This window comes from Brachypodium distachyon, chromosome 3 (genome assembly GCF_000005505.3).
Source record: "Brachypodium distachyon strain Bd21 chromosome 3, Brachypodium_distachyon_v3.0, whole genome shotgun sequence".
NCBI classification, from domain to species: Eukaryota; Viridiplantae; Streptophyta; class Magnoliopsida; order Poales; family Poaceae; genus Brachypodium; species Brachypodium distachyon.
In genome coordinates this window covers 35,663,505-35,685,557 of record NC_016133.3, presented here as the reverse complement: position 1 = coordinate 35,685,557, position 22,053 = coordinate 35,663,505, and the positions used below count along the sequence as shown (strand labels likewise).

Genomic DNA, 22,053 nt, shown 5'->3' with positions numbered 1-22,053 from the left:
ATTGGTGACAACGGGGCTTAAGATTTTGTCAAAATTCCCTTAGATTTTCTAAATTTTTCGGTACAAAATATGTATCTAGAAAATTCAGATCCATTTACATAATTAGTATTAATTCATTAAAAAATCCAAAATAATGTCAAAATTTCCAAGACTTTGGTCATTTCGGCGAGGACTGAAATATTTATGTAGTGTTCCGTACTAAAAAAAATCTTCATAGTGTTCGTGTAAAGTGTGGCATCCCCGGCGGTGAAATTCTAGATCCACCAGTGCTCTTCTACCCGCAAAAGGCAGCAACAACGGAAGTAAAGTGAAGCAAAATTGATTTATTCATTCATTGATTAGCTCCCATGCAAAAAGTTTCCCATTCATGTCTATCTAAAAATCTGCAGGGGCGGAGACGGACGGCGGAGTCAGTCCGTGGGGGCAGCGGAGATAGAGGGGCGGGCAATGGCGGAAGATGGCTCGTAGCAGATGAAAAGTGGCATGGCTGCAGACGTCTCGGTCTGGCGCCACGGCTTCCTTACTAGGATGTTTTTTGTTTGCTTTTCCAATGGATTCTCATTAGGGCTATAATTTATGCAATGGAAGGTGGAGATCGTCCAGATCAGACACAACTCATGCTTTTAATGTTAGTGCTGATGATATAGCGATGCACCGGACTTGAACTTTGTACTTCCTCCGTCCATAATAATTGTCTTGGATGATGTAGTACAAAGTTAGTACGCCCATCCATAACAAGTGTCTTGAATTTTGTACAAAGAGTAAAATCCAAAAGACTTGTTATGAATCAGAAGGAGTATGAACAGGGACGGATCAAAGGGGGAGGGGGGGGAGTTACTCCCTCTGATCCTAAATTCTTGACTCAATTTTGTCCAAATCTGGATGTATCTATTCTTAAAAAGTGTCTAGATACATGTAATATTTCGACAACAATTTAGGATAAGAGGGAGTACTAATCAACTCATTAAAAGTCATATTTTTTAGAGACATCACTTTAAAATAGTTGAAGACTCTAATTCCACCCCCCCCCCCCACCTAATCCCAACTCGCCCCCCTCATGTAAAATTTCTGGCTCCGTCCCTGAGTATGACTTTTGCTGAAACTTGTCTTAAATCCCGTCACCTTATGCCAAGTATTGTACATGTTTCTGTGTGATGTAATTATCAAATCAAAGTAAATATCAATTGAACATCACGAAAACTTCGGCCAATTTGAAATGGTTATTGTTGTGAAGCCACAGTATCTTCCGAGGGGCGAGGATGTCATACTTGACATCAGGTTCTTTGCCCATCAACTGGCGCCATGAAAAATATTGCACCAACAGATGAACACACATTGAATTACAACATTTTCAACATAATGATCGTCATAAGATCTCAGTTACACACAAAAAGGCTAGAACAATAGACTTCCTCCAAAAAAAAAGAACATCTATAAACCATTAATGATACTATCAGACTCCAACCCAGAACATTAAGCCAGTAGAGCAGCTGTTGCTGACATTTACACAACCAGGAACAGAAAGAGGGTGGCAGCAAGTCTGATGAGAAAAGGCTGCCAGCTAGCATGGTTCCAAAAAGCTGTCAAAAGCGGTCGCTTAAGCGCCGCTTACAGCAGGGCATTGGCAAACCGCGGCGATTAAGGCCTGAGCGCGAGTTTAAGGGCTAAGCACGATTAAGCGGGACGCTTAATTTTAAGCGGACACTTAGGCGCGCGAAAGCGTCGCGTTTCTGAAAAAATCGGTGCCTGAGCGTGGAAGGGGCGAGCGGGAGATTGGGAAATTGGGGGGGGGGGGGGGGGGCTGCTCCACGCTCGTGACCACAAAGAAGAGGAGGCGGCGGCGCCATTGCAGCTCTCCCGAGCGCCGCCGGTCCAGATCCTCTCCCGCCGCCGGTCAGTCATCTCCAAAGCCGGCTCCCTCCCTCCTCTTCTCCAGTCAGGTTGATTCCCCTCTCCATCCGTCCAGAACTCCCGTCCAGATTGAGGATTCCGTCCCCTATTGATATGGACATGCTAACCATGGATACAACCTTTGATACCCTCAATTCTATAATATTTGACAAGATTTATAATCAGGTGAATTCAAATAATAATTGTTTTCATTGTCATATTTATGAAGAGGCGGAGGTACTGCTATCTTGTCTCGTTTTATTACGTAGCCATCTTGTCGAGCTTTTCAAGTCCAAGATCAAGATGAGATACGATGGAGGCGAACGGGAGGCCAACAAGAATCAAGCATCCATACAGCTGAGAGGGAAGGATTTCAAGTGAACTTTCCAACAAATCAAATGGCACATGATTCGGAGCTTGCTAGAGAAAGATATCACGAATTAAAATTGAATCCGATTCGGGTCCGAACTGTCAGGAGACCCGAATTTGTTTTAATCACTCAGGCCGCATCGAGAGTCCAAATCAACCAAACAAGTACTTGTTGCAAAAGGTAATTACAAGACCTTTCTAACGGATCCAGCCCTACAAGGAGATTCGACGCGTGCTGACCGTGGCGGACAAAACAAGCTAACGGATCTGTTTTTCGGTTTCCTAAAGAGTTGTAGTTTGTTAGGGAAGTTAGAGATAGAGTTGGATTTCGGCCTCCTTACTCAAGGTGGACGAAAATCTCTCTCCCTCCTCCTTTATATACCCCACGAGCCCCCCTAAGGAGCCTTGGGTTTTGTTTACTTAAAAGTTAGCCATTGCTACTACTTTGTGTAATCGCGTGTGTCGGTTAGACCACCTGCTTTACCGCTTTCGGAACCCCAACTTACCGTCTCGTTGTGACGTTGGTTTGATATAGTATACTCACAATTTCAGATTGCATCTGCTATTTATCTTGTTGTTGCTTGTTCTTGGATTGATTGTAGGAACAAAGACCTTCGTGGTCAGGTTGATCGTGCTCCCGCTTGATCAATAACCCTCTGGAGTTGGTGTATCGAGTGCTAAGGCACTGTCTTCTAGGCCGTAGTCAGAGCATCAATGTCACATCTTACCCAAATCGAGAGTTATCAATCTCATCGAAAGATTGGGCCACCCCGAGCCACATCACGTGGTTTCAGAGTTTAAGGTTGCTCGGTGAGATTTTTCCAATTTATCCCTAGTTTACATCTGTTTTTACCTATCGTCCAGAAAAAGCTAAACAAAAATTAGAATTAGTTACCTTGTCCTAGAACCAATCTGAGCCTTCCAATTTTCACATTAGTATTTGCATGGTTGAATCTTTGCTGCATTAACGTGTCGAGTTGTTGGATTAGATTGGATCGTTTTTCAATTTTTTTTCTACTAGATCGAACTTGTTTTGGTTTTCTTGTTTTTCGTGTGACGCAGGTTTCCTCTTTAATTCTTCCACCGCCAATCTCCCTGCCACACCACCACCACATCATCAATCCGTTGTTGCCACCATCATATCCGCCTTCATCAATTTCGTTTTGAATCGCAATTTTTGTCGCCACCGATTTCCAGTTCGGGTCCAATTGAGAGTGCTTTTGGAAAATGTTTCAGAATAAGGAAGGAGATCGAATTTTGTTTAGAGATCAAGTTGTTAGGATAGTTGTGAAAAAAAAAAGTGAGAGATAGAAAGAATCAATTTCAGATCCTACACCGAGGAGAATTTTATTTCCGAGTGGGTTTGACCCGTGTTCAGTAAAACGGGCATATCTTTTGCATACCAACTTGGATTTGGACGTACTTGGACTTTTTGGAAAGCACACGACGAGGGCCTTCATGAAATATCCAGGGCTTAGCCCAGGACTTTGACCCTCAAATTCGGCTTCTAAGGTGGACTTTCGGAGCTTCCAAGTTTCTGCATCCGTTTTCCGGCGTCGCTGCAGCGCGGTGTTTTTCAGTTTTCTCCACCGTCCAACATCCGTTTTGAGTGATCTTGCCCTTGATGGAAAGCTTGTGTCGATACGCTTCTAACCCATATTTTTACATATTTTTCTGAATTTTTCTTACTACAGCCTTTGCTGTTCTTCGATGGACCGACGTACAGTTTTCCGATCGTTCTTTTGCATGAGTTTCTGGGTTAAAAAAAGAAGAAGAAAAGAATAAGAAGCCAAATAGAAGGCCACAAAAAGAAAAAGAAAAAGAAAAAAAATTCCAGGGATTTACTTGTTGTGCCATCTTTTGATCTATCTATTCCTACCTTCTTCAGTATCTAGGCTTAGATTATTTCTGTAATTCGATCTTATCGACTCCAGCAGCTAGGACTAGCATTATTGAGCATATTTTCAACTTTGCATTGCTTTATTTGCTATTCCTTGCTACTCACAAAAGCCTCCAAGCTCCACAGATTCTACACCTAGGTTGGTTTGTTACCGAGGCATCGATACATTCAATCTTCGGAAGGCTTGGTCACGCCGTTGGTCATCAACTTCCTGTTTTGCATGGTTAGAACTTGTAAGAACTTGATTTTTAGCTTGAGAGCTAAGCGACTTGTAGCCACATCCTAGTAGTTGATAAGAACATATTACTGTGATTTGTTTCTTGTTTTCTACAAACCATGACAGGACTTACACGAAGCATGGGAACTAGACCGATGCTATCCAGTGACCGCGATGAGTGCTTTTCACCACGGCCATCCTCCACATCTCTTGTTGACAATGCCTAAGGCAACGGTACAAAACAATCCTTCTGATACCATTAAATTGTGTGTACCTTTCTTTGAGGGTGAAAATAATGCTGAAACGTATATACATTGGGAGATAGCTTTAACTGAACAATTCACTTGCTTCCATATACTTGATAGTCGCAAGGTTCAAATTGCTAGTAGTAAATTTACTTTTGCTGCTTTATCTTGGTGGAATGAGATAGTTAGAGAAAAGAAAATACCCCACAGTTGGGTTGATATGAAGAAAATCATGAGAGAAAAATATGTTCCTTTTAATTATGCTAATAACTTGCGCTCACAGCTACGACGTTTAACACAAGATGATAAATCTGTTGATGATTACTACCATGAGTTCCAAGTTATAACATTGCGGTCTGGTTTAGACGAAACCGAACAAAGAAAAATGGATAGATTTTATTGTGGGCTTAACTTTGATATTTCTTACATAATTGAATACGGAAAATATGACTCTCTATTGTGTTTGCTTAATCTTGCTCGTGAAGCAGAGAGGAAATTGGAGAGAAAGTGTACTAGAAACGTGTTGAGCTTACAAGGTAATGATAAAGATGATTGTGTTCCTAAACTAAATATGACATGTGATGAAATAAATGAGATACATGTTGAATTTTCTGCACCATATGAAATTGTTGATTTACATGCTGATTTGAGTGCACCTACTGCTGAAATTAATTCTTCTAATGATTTGAGTGCACATATTAATTTTGATATTGATGAGAATGAATCATGTGAGGAAATAACTAATGTTTTGGAACAAACATGTGATGTAGATAAATTTGGTTTAGGTTGTGTCGAGTTAATTACACATGGTGATTGAGAACGATCCACCTATTAATTCTTTGTGTTATATTACACTTGATAGTCCCATGTATTTGTCACATGCAATGGATAAAGTGTATGAGTTAACAATTTCGAAATTTTTTGTTGTTCATGGATACACGATTCATTTAATTGGACAACATGATGTGAACAATAACCTTTTGGTGCATGAGATTTGCATTACTTGTGATAATTTTCCTCTCTTGGGAGAAAAGAAATTTTTGCACATGCTTAATCATTTTGATATGACCTCCAATATTGGTGTTGATTATTTGCCAAATAGTTATTTACATGCTTGTTTGAATATTAGTGCTTTGACTTGCTCTAAATTTCAGCATATTGTAGTAACTAATTTGGATACTATTCATTATTATTCTCCAATGTTGGGATGGTGTAATGGTGAGCGGTGCAAACCAAATACAAGAAATCGTTTCGCTTATAAATGCAAACAATATTGTCAATCTTCTTGCCGGAATGTTATTCATCATGATTGTTTTACTAATTATCTCATGTGATTTTGTTATAAAACATTAATTGTGCAAGAAAAGAGATGTATAAAGATGGATGACATATACATATACCATGCACACACTTTGTCTATTTTGTCAGTCTCTTTTCAGCACAAACGACGCCGAGGACGGCTTTCCTTTCAAGAAAAGGAAGATGATTTGGACATGCTAACCATGGATACGACCTTTGGTACCCTCAATTTTATAATATTTAAAAATATTTATAATCAGATGAATTCAAGTAGTAATTGTTTTCATTGTCATATTTATGAAGAGGCGGAGCTACTATTATCTTGTATCGTTTTATTACGTAGGCATCTTGTCGAGTTTTTCAAGTCCAAGGTCAAGATGAGATACGATTGAGGCGAACGGGAGGGCCAACAAGAATCAAGCATCCATACAGCTGAGAGGGAAGGATTTCAAGTGTACTTTCCAAGAAATCAAACGGCACATGATTCGGAGCTTGCTAGAGAAAGATATCACGAATTAAAGTTGAATCCGATTCGGGTCCGAGCTGTCAGGAGACTCGAATTTGTTTTAATCACCCAAGCCGCATCCGGAGTCCAAATCAAGCAAACAAGTACTTGTTGGAAAGGTAATTACAAGACCTTTCCAACAGATCTGGCCCCACAAGGAGACTCGATGTGTGCTGAACGTGGCGGACAAAACAAGCTGACGGATCTGTTTTTCGGTTTCCTAAAGATTTGTAGTTTGTTAGGGAAGTTAAAGATGGAGTTGGATTTCAGCCTCCTTACTCAAGGTGGACGAAAATCTCTCTCCCTCCTTTATATACCCCACGAGCCCCCCTAAGGAGTCTTGGGTTTTGTTTAGTTAAAAGTTAGCCATTGCTACTACTTCGTGTAATCGCGTGTGTCGGTTAGACCACCTGCTTTACCGCTTTCGGAACCCCAACTTATCGTCTCGTTGAGACATTGGTTTGATATAGTATACTCGCAATTTCATATCGCATCTGCTATTTATCTTGTTATTGCTTGTTCTTCGATTGCTTGCAGGAACAAAGACCTTCGATCGTGGTCAGGTTGATCGTGTCCCCGCGTGATCAATAACCCTCTGGAGTTGGTGTATCGATTGCTAAGGCGCTGCCTTCTAGGCCGTAGTCGTATCGTCAATGTCACCTCCTACCCAAATCGAGAGTTATCAATCTCATCGAAAGATCGGGCCACCCCGAGCCACATCACCTGTTCGTCCACAAGACCATGACTCGAGCTTAGCTTGTTGTTCCCTCTCCTCCTAGTGTATGTTATTTTCTTGCATGTATCATGTATGTGTGACTGTGTGTCTGTGTGTTCAAGATTTCTGATTTCAAGTTCTTGTCCATGGTTCTTGTTGCATCATGTGTTCAAGTGTTGTTGTTGCTGCTGTTTGCTAAGCCTAGTATTGGGGCATGCATGGATCCCTAACTTGCAGGTACAATGGACATTGATGGAGAAGCAGGGAAAGCACAGGGGGCCGAGTTACCGTCACCGTCACCATTGAGGGGTAACTCAAATGATGTTGGATGGAAGTATGGTAAATATTGTGAGAACAAGGTGAAGTGTGACTTTTGTGACCATATTAGCACCGGAGGCATTTACCGCTTCAAGCAACACGTAGCAAATACGGATCCAAATGTGAGAGGATGCAAGAAAGCTACTCCGGAAGCTATAGAAGATTGCAAGAAAGCTTTTCAGCGCGTTGGAGAGACCAAGTCAAAGAAAAGGCAGCATGAACAAGATCTTAGAGATGGTGTGCATGTCGTTATCAGAAAGTGTATTAGATAATGTAGTAACCGTTGGGAGCTCAAGCTCGGATCCGCACAAGCTAGGCCCCATGGACAAGTATGTGAGACCTATTGATGGCAACTCAAGCAAGGAGGAAGCTTTGAGGCAACTAAGTATGAATGAGGCTCTTTTTAAGGAGAGAAATCATGATGTTGCAAAATATGTTGCTACATGGGTGTATACACATGGTAAAATCTGAATCTCACACATGCTTCTATGTTGCAATTCCATTCAATGCTTGCTGTTTTTTTTTTTTACAATTTTACTTGCTTGCTGTTTTTTTTTTACAATTTTACTTGTTTGCTGTTTTTTTAATTGCTTACTGTTTTTTCCTTGTGTTTGTGCGGGAATACCATTCAATGCTCTTGACAATGATGAGTTTAAGCAAATGTGTGAGGCCATTGGAAAGTTTGGTCCCGGGTATGAGCCTCCTAGTCAACATGATCTTCGTGAGAAGTTGTTGAGTGAGGAGTATGCAAGAACCAAGTCTTTGCTAGATGAACGTGAAGGCCAAAAGATCAAGCTTGGATGCACCATCATGACCGATGCATGGACGGACATCAAGAGGAGGAGCATCATGAATGTGTGCATGCATTGTAGTGGTGGAACTTCTTTCCTCAAGTCAAAGGAGACTTCAGATGTGTCACATACCGTGGAAGTCATATTTGAACTAGTGGACAAGGCAATTGAGGAGGTTAGGGCTGAACATGTGATGCAAGTTTGTACGGATAATGCTTTCAATAACATGGGAGCCAAGAAGATGTTGCTTGAGAAGAGGCCAAAAATATTTTGGAGCTCTTGTGCAACTCACACCATCAACTTGATGCTCCAAGGAATTGGCAACATCAAAAGGTTCAAGAACATAGTTGACATGCAAAGAATGTCACTATCTTCATCTATGCGCATCACAAGACATTGGCATACATGAGGAAATGCACAGAGAGGAGAGATATCATAAGGCCGGGGGTGACTAGATTTGCTTCCAATTTCCTTACTTTGCAAAGCTTGGCAGAAAGACAGATGCTCTAAGGGCTATGATGGTTGATAGAGCATGGGAGGAGATGCCAATTGTGAAGTCCAAGAAGGGAAAAGATACAACGGCCACCTTGATGGATGCCAACTTTTGGAAAGGAGTAACACTTTGCTTGAAGGTGTTTGAGCCATTGGTGATCCTTCTTCGTTTGTTTGATGGGGATGTCAAGCCATCCATGGCTTGGCTTTATGGAGAGATGTTGAAGGCAAAGATCAAGATCAAGGAGGCATTTGGCGATGTTGAGAAGAACTACAAAGAGACTATAGCCATCATTGACAAGAAGTTGAAAGGAAGGCTTGATACATCACTGCACAAGACCGCATATCTCTTGAATCCATACTATGCATATGCTAACAAAGAAATATTTGATTGATCCAAGCATGACCGTAGCATTCATGAAATGTGCAGAGCAATACTTTGGAGATGATACCGAGGATCTTCATACCGTGGTCAATGTGGAGGAAGGGAAGTATGAAAGTATGGAAGGACCTTTCAAGAAGCTTGCAACTTCATGTCAAAGGGAGGACTACAATCCTGGTAAGCTACTGCTGCTGTTGGCTGGCTGCTGCTGATGTTACTTGCTTGCTATTTTTTAAAGTTTAATTGTTCATTTGTTCTATTTCTCAGTTGGATGGTGGAAGCTCTATGTAACTGAGGTTCCTTTGTTGCAAAAGATGGTTATGAGGATCTTATCATTGACTTCTAGCTCTTCTGGTTGTGAAAGAAATTGGAGCGTCTATGAAATGGTAAACTACTTAATAAGCCACCTTACTCTCTCAATTTGCATTCTTCATGCTTCATACTATTTTTTTTACTTGTAGATTCACACCAAGAGAAGAAATAGACTAACAACGGATCGCCTCAAAAACATGGTCTACATACAATTCAATACAAGGATGATGTCCAAGAGGCAAAGATTGAAGGATAAGAAGAAAGCAGATTCTCTTCTAAGCACAAATGCTTCCGAAGCTCAAGGATGGCTCTTTGAAGGAGGAGATGATCATGCATTGGCTGTCTTTAGAGATGAGGAGGGTGGATATCGTAGTGTGCATCCTGCTACGGAGATACCTTTTGATGTTATCGGAGAAGCAATGGGTGCACAAGAGCAACTCCAACCTCGTAGAAGTGCAAGAGTGAGAGATCTTGAGGAAGAAGAGTTTGAGTCCGAGGAAGAGGAGATGGTTGATGATGACATTGAGTATGATGATGATGATGATGGCTATTGAGCATAGAGAGATGATGGCATAATGCTATCCATCTTTCAAGTTTCGATTATCATTACTCATTCATGTCATGTGTGTTTTATGTTTTGTTATGTTGTGTGGGAGTTTGGGACTTCGCATCTTTGCCACATTGCCACTATGGAACTTTGAACCTTTTATGTCTTGCAATGCGTACATATGTTGTGTGGGTCTTATAATTCATATTTGCAAAGCTAGTTATTTCGGTATTTGACTATTTTGCTATTTGCTACTTTGCTTGCTAATATTTATGTTCTATCTGCATGTAGCTCTTGGAGAAAGGACTTGGAGATCAACAAAAAGGAACAAAACCGGCACATATCAAGGTATCGATCGACATTATTTCTTCCTAGATTACATGCTTAGGATTTATGATAGAAAAACATATAGAATTTAGGATTATATGTGCCAGAAAATATTCATTTTGAGCTGTCCGTACAATGTCCGTACAAACACGCTTAATCACGCTTAAGCATGAGTTCCTCTAATCGGGGCCTCACCTACCGCTTAACGCTTACTGCTTTTTGGAACCATGCCAGCTAGTACCGATAAGTGGAGCCATAACCACCAAGACCTGATGAGGAATATCCGCTCCCGTCCATGCTAGAATAAGATGGCAGCGATGATGAGGGATAAGCCGAGCTGCTATACTGCGAGTAGCTCGACCTATACACCGGATCTAATCCTGCATAGCTGCTCCTCACAGGTTCTCTGTGTGCAGCCAAGGAGTCCTGAAGGAAGAGTACATGATTATCAGAGTTTTGGTGTGTTGGAAGGTTGCATTTTAAAGGATATGGTGTGCAATTATTACCTGGATGAGCTGTTGGGCGGCTTGTACCTGGGATGATGTCCCCTTTATTTCAACAGTTATATCATCAGGGCTTCCCAAACTCTCTTGAATTGTGACAACAGCACCACTATTAGCTCGTATGTATGCAATGTTTGCTCCTTTCACTCCGATGATATCTTCCGCGTAGGTAAGTGGGATCTGCATGGTTTGAGTTATCTGCGCATAATTTGTTCTTATCAGCAACAGTTGAAGTAAAGAAATATCATGTCATTGGTTCAAAGATTAATGGATGCAATGCATATCCAACAGGAATGAAAGATGCACATTACAATTGATGAAAAAAGCAAGCACGAAGTGTTATTAAACCAAACAAAATAATATGCATGTAAAATCCAGACATGCCATACCTGTGTAAGGAGAGGGCCAACACTATGCATTCCAGAAGGTCGCAATGCTGACAAGGCAGGATCCCGCCCATAAAGTGACACACCTGAGCGATGAATGTTATGATCTACCAGAGGTTCCCGTTCAAGATAAAGATGCTCCCTCTTCATTGGAAGTATATATTCATCACGCACTTCAGGTTGTTGGTTTACTTGTGTAGAAACAATTGAATGATGTGGCATGTCAGCCCAAGTATCAGCACTGCGGTCCTGACTTACTGGGGCATTCTGAGAAAAGAATATAAACAAAGCATTAGAAACAATATGATGGGGAAGCATAACATGAGTTCAAATATGTGCTTACAGTTTTTTCAAACAATGGAAGTACACTATGGTCAACCAAAAACTTCCGGAGATGATTAGAAACTGCTTGCAGTGCTTTTAGAACTTTCTCTGTTTCACCCTGTATCTCAACTATCCTTTCATCGTCAGTTACATAGAAAGGCCGCTCTCGCTCATCTACATAAATTTATACCCACCATGAGTTGTCTATATCATTATTCACGACTTCGTACATTTTCAATGCAATTGAAACTAAAAGAATATTGAGCTATTAAATAATAGCACAAAAAGCATAGCCCTTTTTGTCCTCAAAGAGTTAAAGTGCATCATATTTTTTGTACATCTAGAAAGAAGAAATTTAGAATTTCTATTCTAATGTTCTATGCTAGTATAAATTTTGTTCAATTCCATTCTCTTCTATGACCAAGAGAATAAAATACATTCTTTCATGCAAGAAGAAACATGTACTCCCTCCGCGCATATTAAGTGCCGAAATATTACATGTATCTAGACGTATTTTAGTACATAGATACGTCCATATTTAGACAAATTTGAGTCACTTAATATGGAACAGAGAGAGTAATAGAGATCAGAGTAGAGCTCTTTACACATTTTCAGACTACTCTTAAAATCATCAGTAGCATACAAAAAAGTGTGTTAACGGAAGACTTCCAAAGAATTATTTTTCTCCCAAGGCCAGCCAAATACTATCAAGTATTGGAAATTTTTTGGTGCTGCAGCAAGGAACTAACAGAACCTTGCTACGAATTATGAGCATCAATTTGGAACAGATAAATATAAGATTAAGAATCCAACAGCAAGATGATCAACTGATGTACCAAAGAAATGGCGAATTAATAATACTATGCACCAACCCACAGTATATTACCTATTGATATAACCCGTATTGTAGCACCCGTGCCCTCCTGGATTGCCTTAATTGAAGCACCTTGCTTCCCAATGAGGTTAATTGCTTGAGCTCCAGGAACCAACAATCGCGCAGCACATACACCAGGTGGAGCAGCTGTCTGGGTAGTACTGTCAGCAGCTACATCGGTTATTCCATTAACACGTTTAAAAACTCTAATCAGAGCATCCATAGCTGGAGGCAGGTCCAAGCCTGGTTCTTCTTTTCCAGACACCAAAACCTGGAATATCATAGAGCCATGATTTAGTCAATGGATGCAAAGGAGAGCATCAGGTATACTGTTATCAACAAGTGCGCAGATATGAAAGAATAATAAATGGAGGCGCCAACTGACGAATTTAAATTCACTAAGGGCACCAACAACATAGAGAGAGTCCATCGTTCAGCTTTATCTACTGAAAGAAACGAATTTCCATTTATACTGTAGTAAACGGAATAGCCACATGAAACAATTCTATGTGTACAGCACTAAACAACCCAAACTGCCTATTCAGGAAAACATTGTGAATGCAACCTGTCTTTTCACATCCCCACCTCCCCAAGATAGGACACACCTACCTGGTAGGTAAAATTCAGCACAACAAAAGCCTAACGCGTCAGATGCATGAAAATTCAGACACTCCCACCGCTGCTGGCACAATTAATCTCATAGTGAACTTATGTCAAAGCACAACAACCACCAAACCTATTTACCAAGACCCCAGCGACCGACGGTAACATGCTGGCACGAGTTGCACATGTACAGAAAAAGAACAGCAATTCCATGATAACTAAACAATCTGACCTTCGGGTATTACAGTTCCCAACTACTCCTCAACATAGGATTCGCATCAGGAAAAATAAAAACAAAATCTAAGCATGTTCGACCGCTCGCTGCGGTAAGTTCGTGGGTACTCACAACGCGCTCGGTGGCGCCGACGGGGCCGTCGAGGACGCGGACCCTGGCCTTGGTCTCCTCGACGAGGCGCTTGATGAGCTCTCCCTTCCTCCCGATGATGCTGCCGACCTTCAGCACCGGTACCACCATCCGGAACACGCTGTCCCCTGGCCACCCGGGCCACCTCTTCACCTCCGGGACGGCCTCCTCCTCCTCCGGCGCATCGTCCTCCTCGACGGCCGGCGGGGGAGGCGAAGCGAGTGCCCCGACCTCTGTAGTGGCGGCGGCGGGGTCGGCCATGGCGATGACGGCTAGGGTTTGGCGTGGACTGCAGCGGCAGGCGTGAAGACCTTACAAGTGGGGGGAGGAAGGGGAGACGGGGAGGGGCACGAGATCTGGGACTCTGGGTGCACTTTGCGGTTTCATCTCTCACGGGCTCTCGCATGCCTGCGCCGCGTGCAGGCCAAAATTTGGTAGTGGGCTGGGCTTTACTTCCGGTTTGGGCCCTAGTTAGGCTGGGGCGTCTAGGCGTCGCAGTGGCGGTGCAGAAAGGTAAGTGGCAATGCAACGATGGCCAACTCAACGCAAAAAAATTCGCTCAAAAAAAAAACTCAACGTAAAAAAAAACTACTCTCCAAAAATTTAAAGATAAATGTTTTCATTCTGAAAAATGACAAAAGATTTTTTAACCGCTGCTACCTCTGTTCCTAAAGAAAAGATGTTCTACATTTGTCTTCAGGTCAGACCTCATAAAGTTTGACCAAGTTTATAAACATACTAAAATCTAAATTGTATATCATGGCGAATTTAATAGACTAATTCATGGACTAATTTAGAGTTATCTGTTGGTGAAAAATTAAACTTGTTCAAACTTTAAGAAATTTGACTTAAGGAAAAAAGTAGAACATCTATATTTATGAATGGAATGAGTATGTGTTAGTTTGGGTGAGAGACAAAACCCGGGAGCCAGTGGGGAAGCAAAGAGCTCGCCTCTATCCACGGTGCAAGAGGACAGAGGGAAGACGACAAAGGAGTGCACAAATCTGCAACGAGACAATAGCACTAAAGATGATGGAGCCGAAGTTTTTTTTTCGAAATGGAGGCGACAACTTTACCTCATCTCATTAATTAAGAAGTTTTGATGTCCAGTTAATTAACGAAAAACCGGAGAAAAACCGTTATAAACTCCTAAGAGCCGTCGCGAAGAGACAACCTCTATGACACCACAAGCCCACCTGGCTACCAAACACACTCCACACCAGCTACCGAGGTTGTGGATGCGACAAACATGTTTAGCACTTGTCTTATGTTTATGTTCTACACTTCCAAGAGAGAAATGTGGGCTAGTGTGTAATTAGTTTGAAGCATATTCAACGATGGATATGTTTGCAAAATTTGTAGGTCCAAGCTAGAAAAAAAAATGACGCAATGATGGCCGGACCTGACATTATTTGGATTTATGAATCCTACTTACATTTGGAACCTCATTATTTGGATTTATGCATCCTACTTACATTTGGAACCTCAAGGGTTAATAAAGTCTTATGCAACTAGCATTGAAAAAGCATTGTGATAGGATAACTAAACCCGTTTTACCCAACAATGTTAGGATAGTATTGAACAGAACCCACTGTTGAGTCAGGGTTAGTTGTCACAGTTGTCAGTTGACACTTTCACTAATAAGGACACTAGTGCTATTGGTAAGTGCCGGCAGATTTGTTTAGGAAAACATATGCCATCCGTAAGCATAAATGACAGGGCACTTTTTGTCACCTTGTAGCTTGTACTGAGCTGGTCACCCCGCATAGCTTAAGGTACACACATGTGCGAGTGTTTATGCCTTCCACGCCACGTGTCGATGACCTATTGGATACCAGTGATAGTAAAACCCATTGCTAACATACTACTAATTGCTTATAGACACAATGTCACTGTTCGAGAGTCAACTTGTCTTTGCACAAAACGATGTCCAAGGGCTTGCTTGACAGCAGATTCATGATATGTAAGGTTCTCATTGCCTACCCCAACAAGGTACTTAAAATTGGGGGTACATAGTTTCATGCACCGACAAGCTCATATTGTGCCGTCAAATGTGGTAAAGTTATCAGTTTGAACTGATCTAGAAGGTGAGAAAGACAAAAGCTTATGGAGTTTTCGGAACATGACAACATGTAGCACAAATGCACAGTAGAGGAACGCACGCGACTTATGCATGGGTACCAAAGTGGAAAGGCAGCTCCGAACCAAAAATCCACCCCTATTTCACAGGGGAACAACCAAAGTAAATGGAAGTCTTTATGAAAAGAAAGGAAGAGATGCCCAAAGAATCATGCATCACTGTCGATCCCCAAATAGTCTGGTTCCTGTGATTCTTTAGGCCTCAGATTCCCCATGCATCTGGTAGGGTAGGATAGGAAGGATTCACAGGGTTCAATTGCCAATTGCCACTAGTTGGCCTTGGCACATCACATGCATGGTTGAGCGAGCTAGTGCCCACATGCCAATTCTCAATACACGTCTAGAGACCGAGAGGAAATATACTTGTAGGCAATTGCCACAATATGCATGGAGATCTTCTGGTTATTTTTTACTCAGGGACACACTGCTCCCAAATTACATCCCATGCAATTGCCTAAGAATTTGTTGAAGAGTATGTAGAAGTCTTGCCTAAATTACATATTTCAGTCGACGAATATGACTGCAATTGAGAATCAACGCATGTAATTTCCCATCAAGATAAACAGTACAAACTTGTACGGAGGTACTCATCTACCCTCTCCTCTTGGTATCATCTTATCCTGGCGGATTTCTTGTGACCAACCATGTTCTAATCCAGCTCATCGCCGCATTAAGGCCAAAGGCATTATATATTACTACAGCGCAAAAGGCGCCACCACTAGGCCTACCTCTACATGCACACCACGTTCTGATCCATCCTTGTATAAATTTTTTCACTGGCAACCTCTCACAATATACAAAGCATCTGATGTTCTGTTCCTGATCATCACCACATCTCCTGATCTCCCTGCAGACATTTCCTGATCTCCCTGCATCTTTACCTCGAAGATGCTTCTTGCCTTTCGGGCATTGCATGCATTGCAATTTTTTCTTTTCTTACTTTGTCTGTCTGTATTGGAGTTCCCATGTAAAATTTGGCACTGCGTGTATTCCCGGAGCAACAGCTGCAGTAACTCTGATCTTCTTATTTGCGGTAACTGCATACATGGCAAGCTGTCACACCAAGACAGAATTCAAGTCTGGAGATGAAACATTGTTGCTTCTGTACATGCATGGTAGAACAGACAAAATTAAATCACAGTGCTGCTGCTTAATCTTTCCACAGCGGTCATTTCCTCTGACTAGTGACGTTTCTGACTGAATATCCCACTGACAGATTCAGACTGAAGGAGTGCCACTTCAACTACTTTTGCTCCTAAATTTAGCAGAGCTTGCTGTGTTCATTGAATCAGAGTTTTCCGGCCCCTATCCATTGGAACCCCGGAGTGTCATTTTCTTTAGAATTCTGGTATATGGTCAATTTTGTCCCAATTGTGCATATACCATGCAAGCGATGCATAGATTTAGATAGGCAATCAAGAAAGAAACATGGCATGTTCAGAGCAGTGACCCAATTGTTGTTCTCCAGTCCATCCCACGACGTTCAATCCATCCATCTTTTCGGCGAATAATTTGATCCACAAAGTGGAAAAGGAGCAGGAAAATAAAAAGCAGAGGGAAAGAAACAAACAGGAGTCATGCAAGCAAGCAAGTGTGTGCTGTGCTGTGACTCACATGCGCACAGGTAAGCAGGCATCTCCTTTTAACAATGCTCTCACAATCCCAATCTGATCCATGCTTCCATTCATGATTGATGCTTCCAACAATGGCGAAATGCGTCTTTTGATGATCCGTCCTAACTAACCACCATCTATGTACCAAGAACAGTAAAAAAAGAAAAGGGAAAAAAAAGAAGCCAAGATAGAAACGACACCACGGTGACAAAAAAGGAGGAGCTAGCTAGCAAGCTCGATCCATCGGTCAGACAGTGAGCTGCTGTTGCTCGTGGCGGTGGCGGCCAGCGTCGACCTGGTCCTGGTGCTGCAACAAGGCGGGGGAGACGTCATCGACCGGCGAAGGCGGCGGGTGGTCGAGGAAGGCCATCTCGGCCTGCAGAACGGAGCAGTAGGAGTCGAAGGTGGCCGGCGTGACGTTGAGGTCAAAGGCGACGCCGAAGAGGAAGTCCACTTCCAGGTAGTTCATCTCCATCAAGCTGATCCCTCCCACCCTCGCGAAGTAGGCGTTGTTGTAGCATCTGCATTGTAATATTTCAGTTTTCAGATTTCTTTTCCAGAACGCGCAAAAGCTTGTCGCATTTTGGCATCAAGATTTTCGTAAGGTACGTACTAGTAGTACTAATTTTTTACTAGAAAATAATGAATTACTATATAGGTAGATTTGAGGAGCGGCTGGGATAACAATGGCGAATTGTGCATTGCCGCATGATCAGCCTCGAATTGGACAGCTGTTCTCGTGACCAGCTATAAACGGCAAGGCTAGCTTGGCTTTTGTTGGTGCCATGCCAGTTGGGAATACTACTGGTTTGGCACACACATGCTGGGGCTGCGTCTTCTAGTCACGATTATTTAAAAGTGGGGGCAAAGTCAGATCAGATCAGAACCCAAGCTACAACAATTTGATTCTAACAAACTCAATTATGCGATCATGCTGCAGTAAACCGCCTCAATTGTGCTTGGATTAGTTTGTCCGGCAGTCGGCAGATCGATCGATTTAATTTCACTAACTGAGACAAGATCAATGTAGATATAGACTTATAGAGTTGTGTTTGTTCCTTCAGATAAGCGGAATTCAACTATGAACTGATTAAACTACTAGTAGACATGAGCTCCAAATTTTCTGCTAGAGTCAACAAACTTGCTAATTAATCCATCGGAACCACACGCACAGCTAATTCAGCCGTAATTGGATCGGATGGATAGATGGATGATGCGTATGATGTACAGAATACGTACATGTCGTCGACGAACTTGACGGCGGTGAGGACGGAGGTGATGAGGAGGCGGTGGACGTTGAAGGAGTCGACGGCGAGGGCGGGGCGGCGGCGGAGGAAGCGGTCGAGGTAGATGTAGGCCACGACGTAGCACGACGGGCTGCAGCCGGCGAACCGGAAGATGCGCTCCAGGTAAACCCCCACCGAGATAGCCGGCTTCGTCAGCCCCTGGAACGCCGACACCGCCTTCTCCTCCTTCTTCTCCTTCTCCGGCGCCGCCGCCACCACGTCGTTGCGCTCCGCCACGCGCTCCAGCAGCGCCGACAGGATCGACACCACCCGCGGCACCGGCGCCTGCTTCTCCTGATCCCCCGCCGCCATCATCTTATTCGTGGCCGGCCAAGTCGTCGGTCGATCGGAGACGGAGAGAGAGAGGGAGCGGGAGGGAGGAGTGGTGGTGGAGGTGGTTATAAAGGGAGGGAAAGTTGAAAACGCGAGGGGAAGGGAGGAAGGAAGGTTGAAGAAAGAAAAAGATATTTGCTGTTTGGTTGGCATGATTACTCCGGGGAAGGAACGAAGGGCTGGAGAATTTCTTGCTCGTCCGCGAACAGGTGGATTTTGTCGGCGGCGATAACGTATAGCTAGCGGCACCTGGCTGTACTTAGGGTGATTTATTTTGTTTTCTAGTTACAACATGTAGGGTTGATGTAACATTTTTTAAAGCATTTTGGATGGCCTCCTTTCTTGATCTCGATCAATAGAACTTCTTCAACCTAGCGATGGTTGAGATTCATCGAGGTGCAAACATGAAGGGTGTGCAATGGCAATGACGGCCACCGGCGAGGCTTGGAAAGAATACCCGGTTAAAATGGTTAGGGTTTGTTACAAGCATGGGTTTAGGGTTTAATTTGGGATGGTTTGGTACAATTGGTACCAATATCACTGGAGAAGAAAATCCTAGCCATCGGAGAAAATGCCATCTCTCCAATCTCTACGAGGTTTCCTCGCCTCCGGCAAACTATTCGGCATCAAGTGGCAAAGGAAACCATTGATTAATGTCTGCCCTGTAATTTTGGCACCTTCGCTAGTTTGAAGTTTTTCTGTGTCCTTGACGGTGGCGGCATCCAACCCCGTTTTACTGTGACTATGATGGTTCTACTCCATGAAATTTGTGGATCTTGTAACTTGTAAATTCCTGATCTTTGTCATCTTTCGGTTCGCTGATGGTTCAACGGTTTGACAATCTGCCTTGCGAGAGGTGTGTCCCTAGCCACAACACATTGAACCATCTTAGTTCTCACATGTTTTTTTTTGCAGGGAAAGAGGAGCTTTATTACTCATTGAACGGGGTTACAATCAGTAGCGATACCTGCTACGATACACGGGTGGGCCTGACCAAGCAAAACATCAGAAACCCGAGCATCCACACATGTTGAGGTGTGCTGCTCTATAAAACCTACGAGATTTACTCCATCCTTTGTGTGTTTGGTTTTCTGCATTTCGTCACCCGAGTGAAGATGCAAATGACGCAGACAGAGAAGTTAGCTTCAAAGTTGTTGTTTTTGTAATTTTCGGCTTTATCCTGAATCTTTGTTGTCGTTCAAAATTTGATGTCACGCAAATGAATGTATGCCATGTGAGTACTCCTACTTTGATATGTCATCAAAAGTCATGATACTCCCTTAAAAAAGGTCATGATACAAAGTTTGAGTTTTGATTTGTATTTCTGGTGAGCCTTTATAATAGGTTTGTGTCTTTTTCACAAACGAGCGAGCGGCAGGTGGCCGAGGTCGCCCGCGGCATGGCCGACAATGGGGTGGGAGCCAGATTGAATCCGGGGCAGAGAGATCAAGGGGAGATCAATCGTGCTTGCCTTGGAGGTTGTATCATCGTGATTGGTACGGATTAGATTGCATTACGAATTCTTTTCATACTCTGCGTAGTCCGTACCGGTAGCTTTTGTTAAAATCTAGATAGATGGACAAATCTAGTCCCTACGATAACTTTTATAAAATCTGGACCGTAGAATTTCTGCTACTTTAATTAGATATTAGAAGATTAGATTTGTTTTTTGAAAAAGTGAACTTTGCTCACAAATACGGTGACCTTATTAATCGCAAAAAAATAAATACGGTGGCCTGTGATGCATTTTACCGTACGGAGCCAACCAAGGAACCAAAGCAGCCTCCGGAGTCCGGAGCTAATCAAAGGCGCGTGCCGCGGCAGATATTCTGGTGCCATGCATCGGGTCGATTTCCAGCGATTAGGCAGAGCGTGCCGGTCCAAATTAGGGCGTTCCGCACGCCAAGCTCGTTTCTCTCTTCGTGTGTGGGCTGTGTCTGTGTGCCGCCACCGGCAAATCCCGTCGCGACCGCGTGCAACGTACTTACGTGCCAGGGCCCAGGGTGTGACAGCTAGTATTCCTACTCGGCTGCTCGCCTAATTATCGACGAAGTGTCCGAGACGGTAAGTAATCCAGCTGGTATTTTTCTTCGTGTGGATTTCCGTGTTGATCGATCACACCCATCAGATTGTGTGTCATGACAGTGAATAATGTGTAACTATCGGAGCGGGTAACTTGATCGAAGGGGAACGCCTAGTTCTCTTAAGCCGCCGAGCTGATACATTTTGATATCTAAATCGAGCAATCGACGATGCTCGCTAATTCTATATACGGCCAACGAAAATTAGAAAGTTGGACTTTTGTACCCGACTTGTCGCCAGGAATAGCAGATCGTTTCGTTCAGAAGGAAATAGAGGGAAGCATCGGAATCTGGCATGTTTGTGTGTGTGTGTGACGAGCAGAGACATCTGAATCGGTCGCCAAAAGAGACAGCTAGGCCGCGTGCACACGTTGCTCCTCACGTCGGACGAGCATGCATGCATGTGATTTGTGATCCCAACAATCCATCATTGGTTTTCACTTTCATGCTTCTCTTTCTCTCCACAGATATAGAGATTTTAAGATAGAGAGGGGGTGTCCGGGTGTTTAGTCTTCTCGTATCCTGTGATATATCTGAATTCGGGTTCAAATACAGAGACAATGGATATTGTTTTGAAAGAACGGTCGCGGATGAAAATTCGACAAACCCGTATAGGTTTGATCATTTTTTGCGCCATCAGATTGATCGGGCCATGTTGTTTCTATTTGCTAGCTCGGATGAAATCAAGATATCTATGCTAGGTACTGGCTGCAGACTGGAGACGAAGGAATATGCCCAGGCCACAACAAGGCACATGAGCGACATCTTGGCACGTTACGTTGTTGGTGTGTCCCCTCTCCGGGTCCAGTTGTCAGGAATTTCCTTCGATTGTTTTGCCCTTTTCGGATTTAATAGCCGCATTTTATGGGATCCGTACTGTTCCAGCCTCTCATCCATGTGAGAGGGGGATTAGTTTATCCTAACCAGGAAGGTAAAAGGTTGGATCATGCATGTTGGCATCGCATCCTCAGATGCTAATCATCATGTTTAAGTAAAGGGCTTACATATGTTCTTTTCTAATGATGGAGTGGAAGTTAGAGAGTGAGGGGGAGGAAAGGACACTCTTAAGTCTGATCCCATCTAACTAAGCCCCTGCTAAGCCTTGCACCAACCAATCTTATCAACTGTACTATATACTCCTTATGTCTCATATTAAGTGTCGAAATATTACATGTATCTAACGTATTTCAGTATATAAATATACATCTATATTAAGATAAATTTGAGTCACTTAACCT

General features: G+C 42.9%; 3 protein-coding genes and 1 long non-coding RNA gene across 4 annotated transcripts; 2 read left to right on the top strand and 2 right to left on the bottom strand.

The window, feature by feature from the left end:
- The first annotated feature begins 8,118 nt into the window (after window positions 1–8,118).
- Window positions 8,119–9,136, top strand: LOC100835735. Its single transcript, XM_010238359.1, has 2 exons — window positions 8,119–8,582; window positions 8,743–9,136. The coding sequence occupies exons 1-2, from the start codon at window positions 8,119–8,121 to the stop codon at window positions 9,134–9,136; spliced, it is 858 nt and encodes a 285-aa protein (XP_010236661.1).
- A 1,187-nt stretch (window positions 9,137–10,323) lies between these two features.
- Window positions 10,324–13,717, bottom strand: LOC100825327 (RNA-binding KH domain-containing protein PEPPER). The gene is made up of 6 exons (XM_014901750.2): window positions 13,346–13,717; window positions 12,409–12,667; window positions 11,542–11,696; window positions 11,202–11,465; window positions 10,816–11,010; window positions 10,324–10,735 (listed from the first exon to the last, which is right to left on the bottom strand). Exons 1-6 carry the CDS (start codon window positions 13,622–13,624, stop codon window positions 10,544–10,546), a joined length of 1,344 nt encoding a protein of 447 aa, XP_014757236.1. The 5' UTR covers window positions 13,625–13,717; the 3' UTR covers window positions 10,324–10,543.
- A 3,425-nt stretch (window positions 13,718–17,142) lies between these two features.
- LOC100835427 (cyclin-P4-1) lies at window positions 17,143–18,905 on the bottom strand. The gene is made up of 2 exons (XM_003572044.4): window positions 18,355–18,905; window positions 17,143–17,636 (listed from the first exon to the last, which is right to left on the bottom strand). The coding sequence occupies exons 1-2, from the start codon at window positions 18,885–18,887 to the stop codon at window positions 17,363–17,365; spliced, it is 807 nt and encodes a 268-aa protein (XP_003572092.3). The 5' UTR covers window positions 18,888–18,905; the 3' UTR covers window positions 17,143–17,362.
- Window positions 17,622–19,954, top strand: LOC112272049. Its single transcript, XR_002965738.1, has 2 exons — window positions 17,622–17,720; window positions 19,650–19,954. It is a non-coding gene; the product is annotated as an uncharacterized LOC112272049 (long non-coding RNA).
- The last annotated feature ends 2,099 nt before the right edge of the window (window positions 19,955–22,053 follow it).

Bases quoted from the DNA above. Each gene is read 5' to 3' on its own strand.
- LOC100835427 (XM_003572044.4), bottom strand. From the start codon at position 18,887: ATGCCAACCAAACAGCAAATATCTTTTTCTTTCTTCAACCTTCCTTCC. The intron at 17,637-18,354 runs GTACGTATTCTG...ATTACAATGCAG, and splicing joins GTCAAGTTCGTCGACGACAT to ATGCTACAACAACGCCTACT.
- LOC100825327 (XM_014901750.2), bottom strand. From the start codon at position 13,624: ATGGCCGACCCCGCCGCCGCCACTACAGAGGTCGGGGCACTCGCTTCG. The intron at 12,668-13,345 runs GTGAGTACCCAC...ATGATATTCCAG, and splicing joins TCGGCGCCACCGAGCGCGTT to GTTTTGGTGTCTGGAAAAGA. The intron at 10,736-10,815 runs GTAATAATTGCA...CTCTTCCTTCAG, and splicing joins CCGCCCAACAGCTCATCCAG to GACTCCTTGGCTGCACACAG.
- LOC100835735 (XM_010238359.1), top strand. From the start codon at position 8,119: ATGTGTGAGGCCATTGGAAAGTTTGGTCCCGGGTATGAGCCTCCTAGT. The intron at 8,583-8,742 runs GTTCAAGAACAT...AAAGCTTGGCAG, and splicing joins GGAATTGGCAACATCAAAAG to AAAGACAGATGCTCTAAGGG.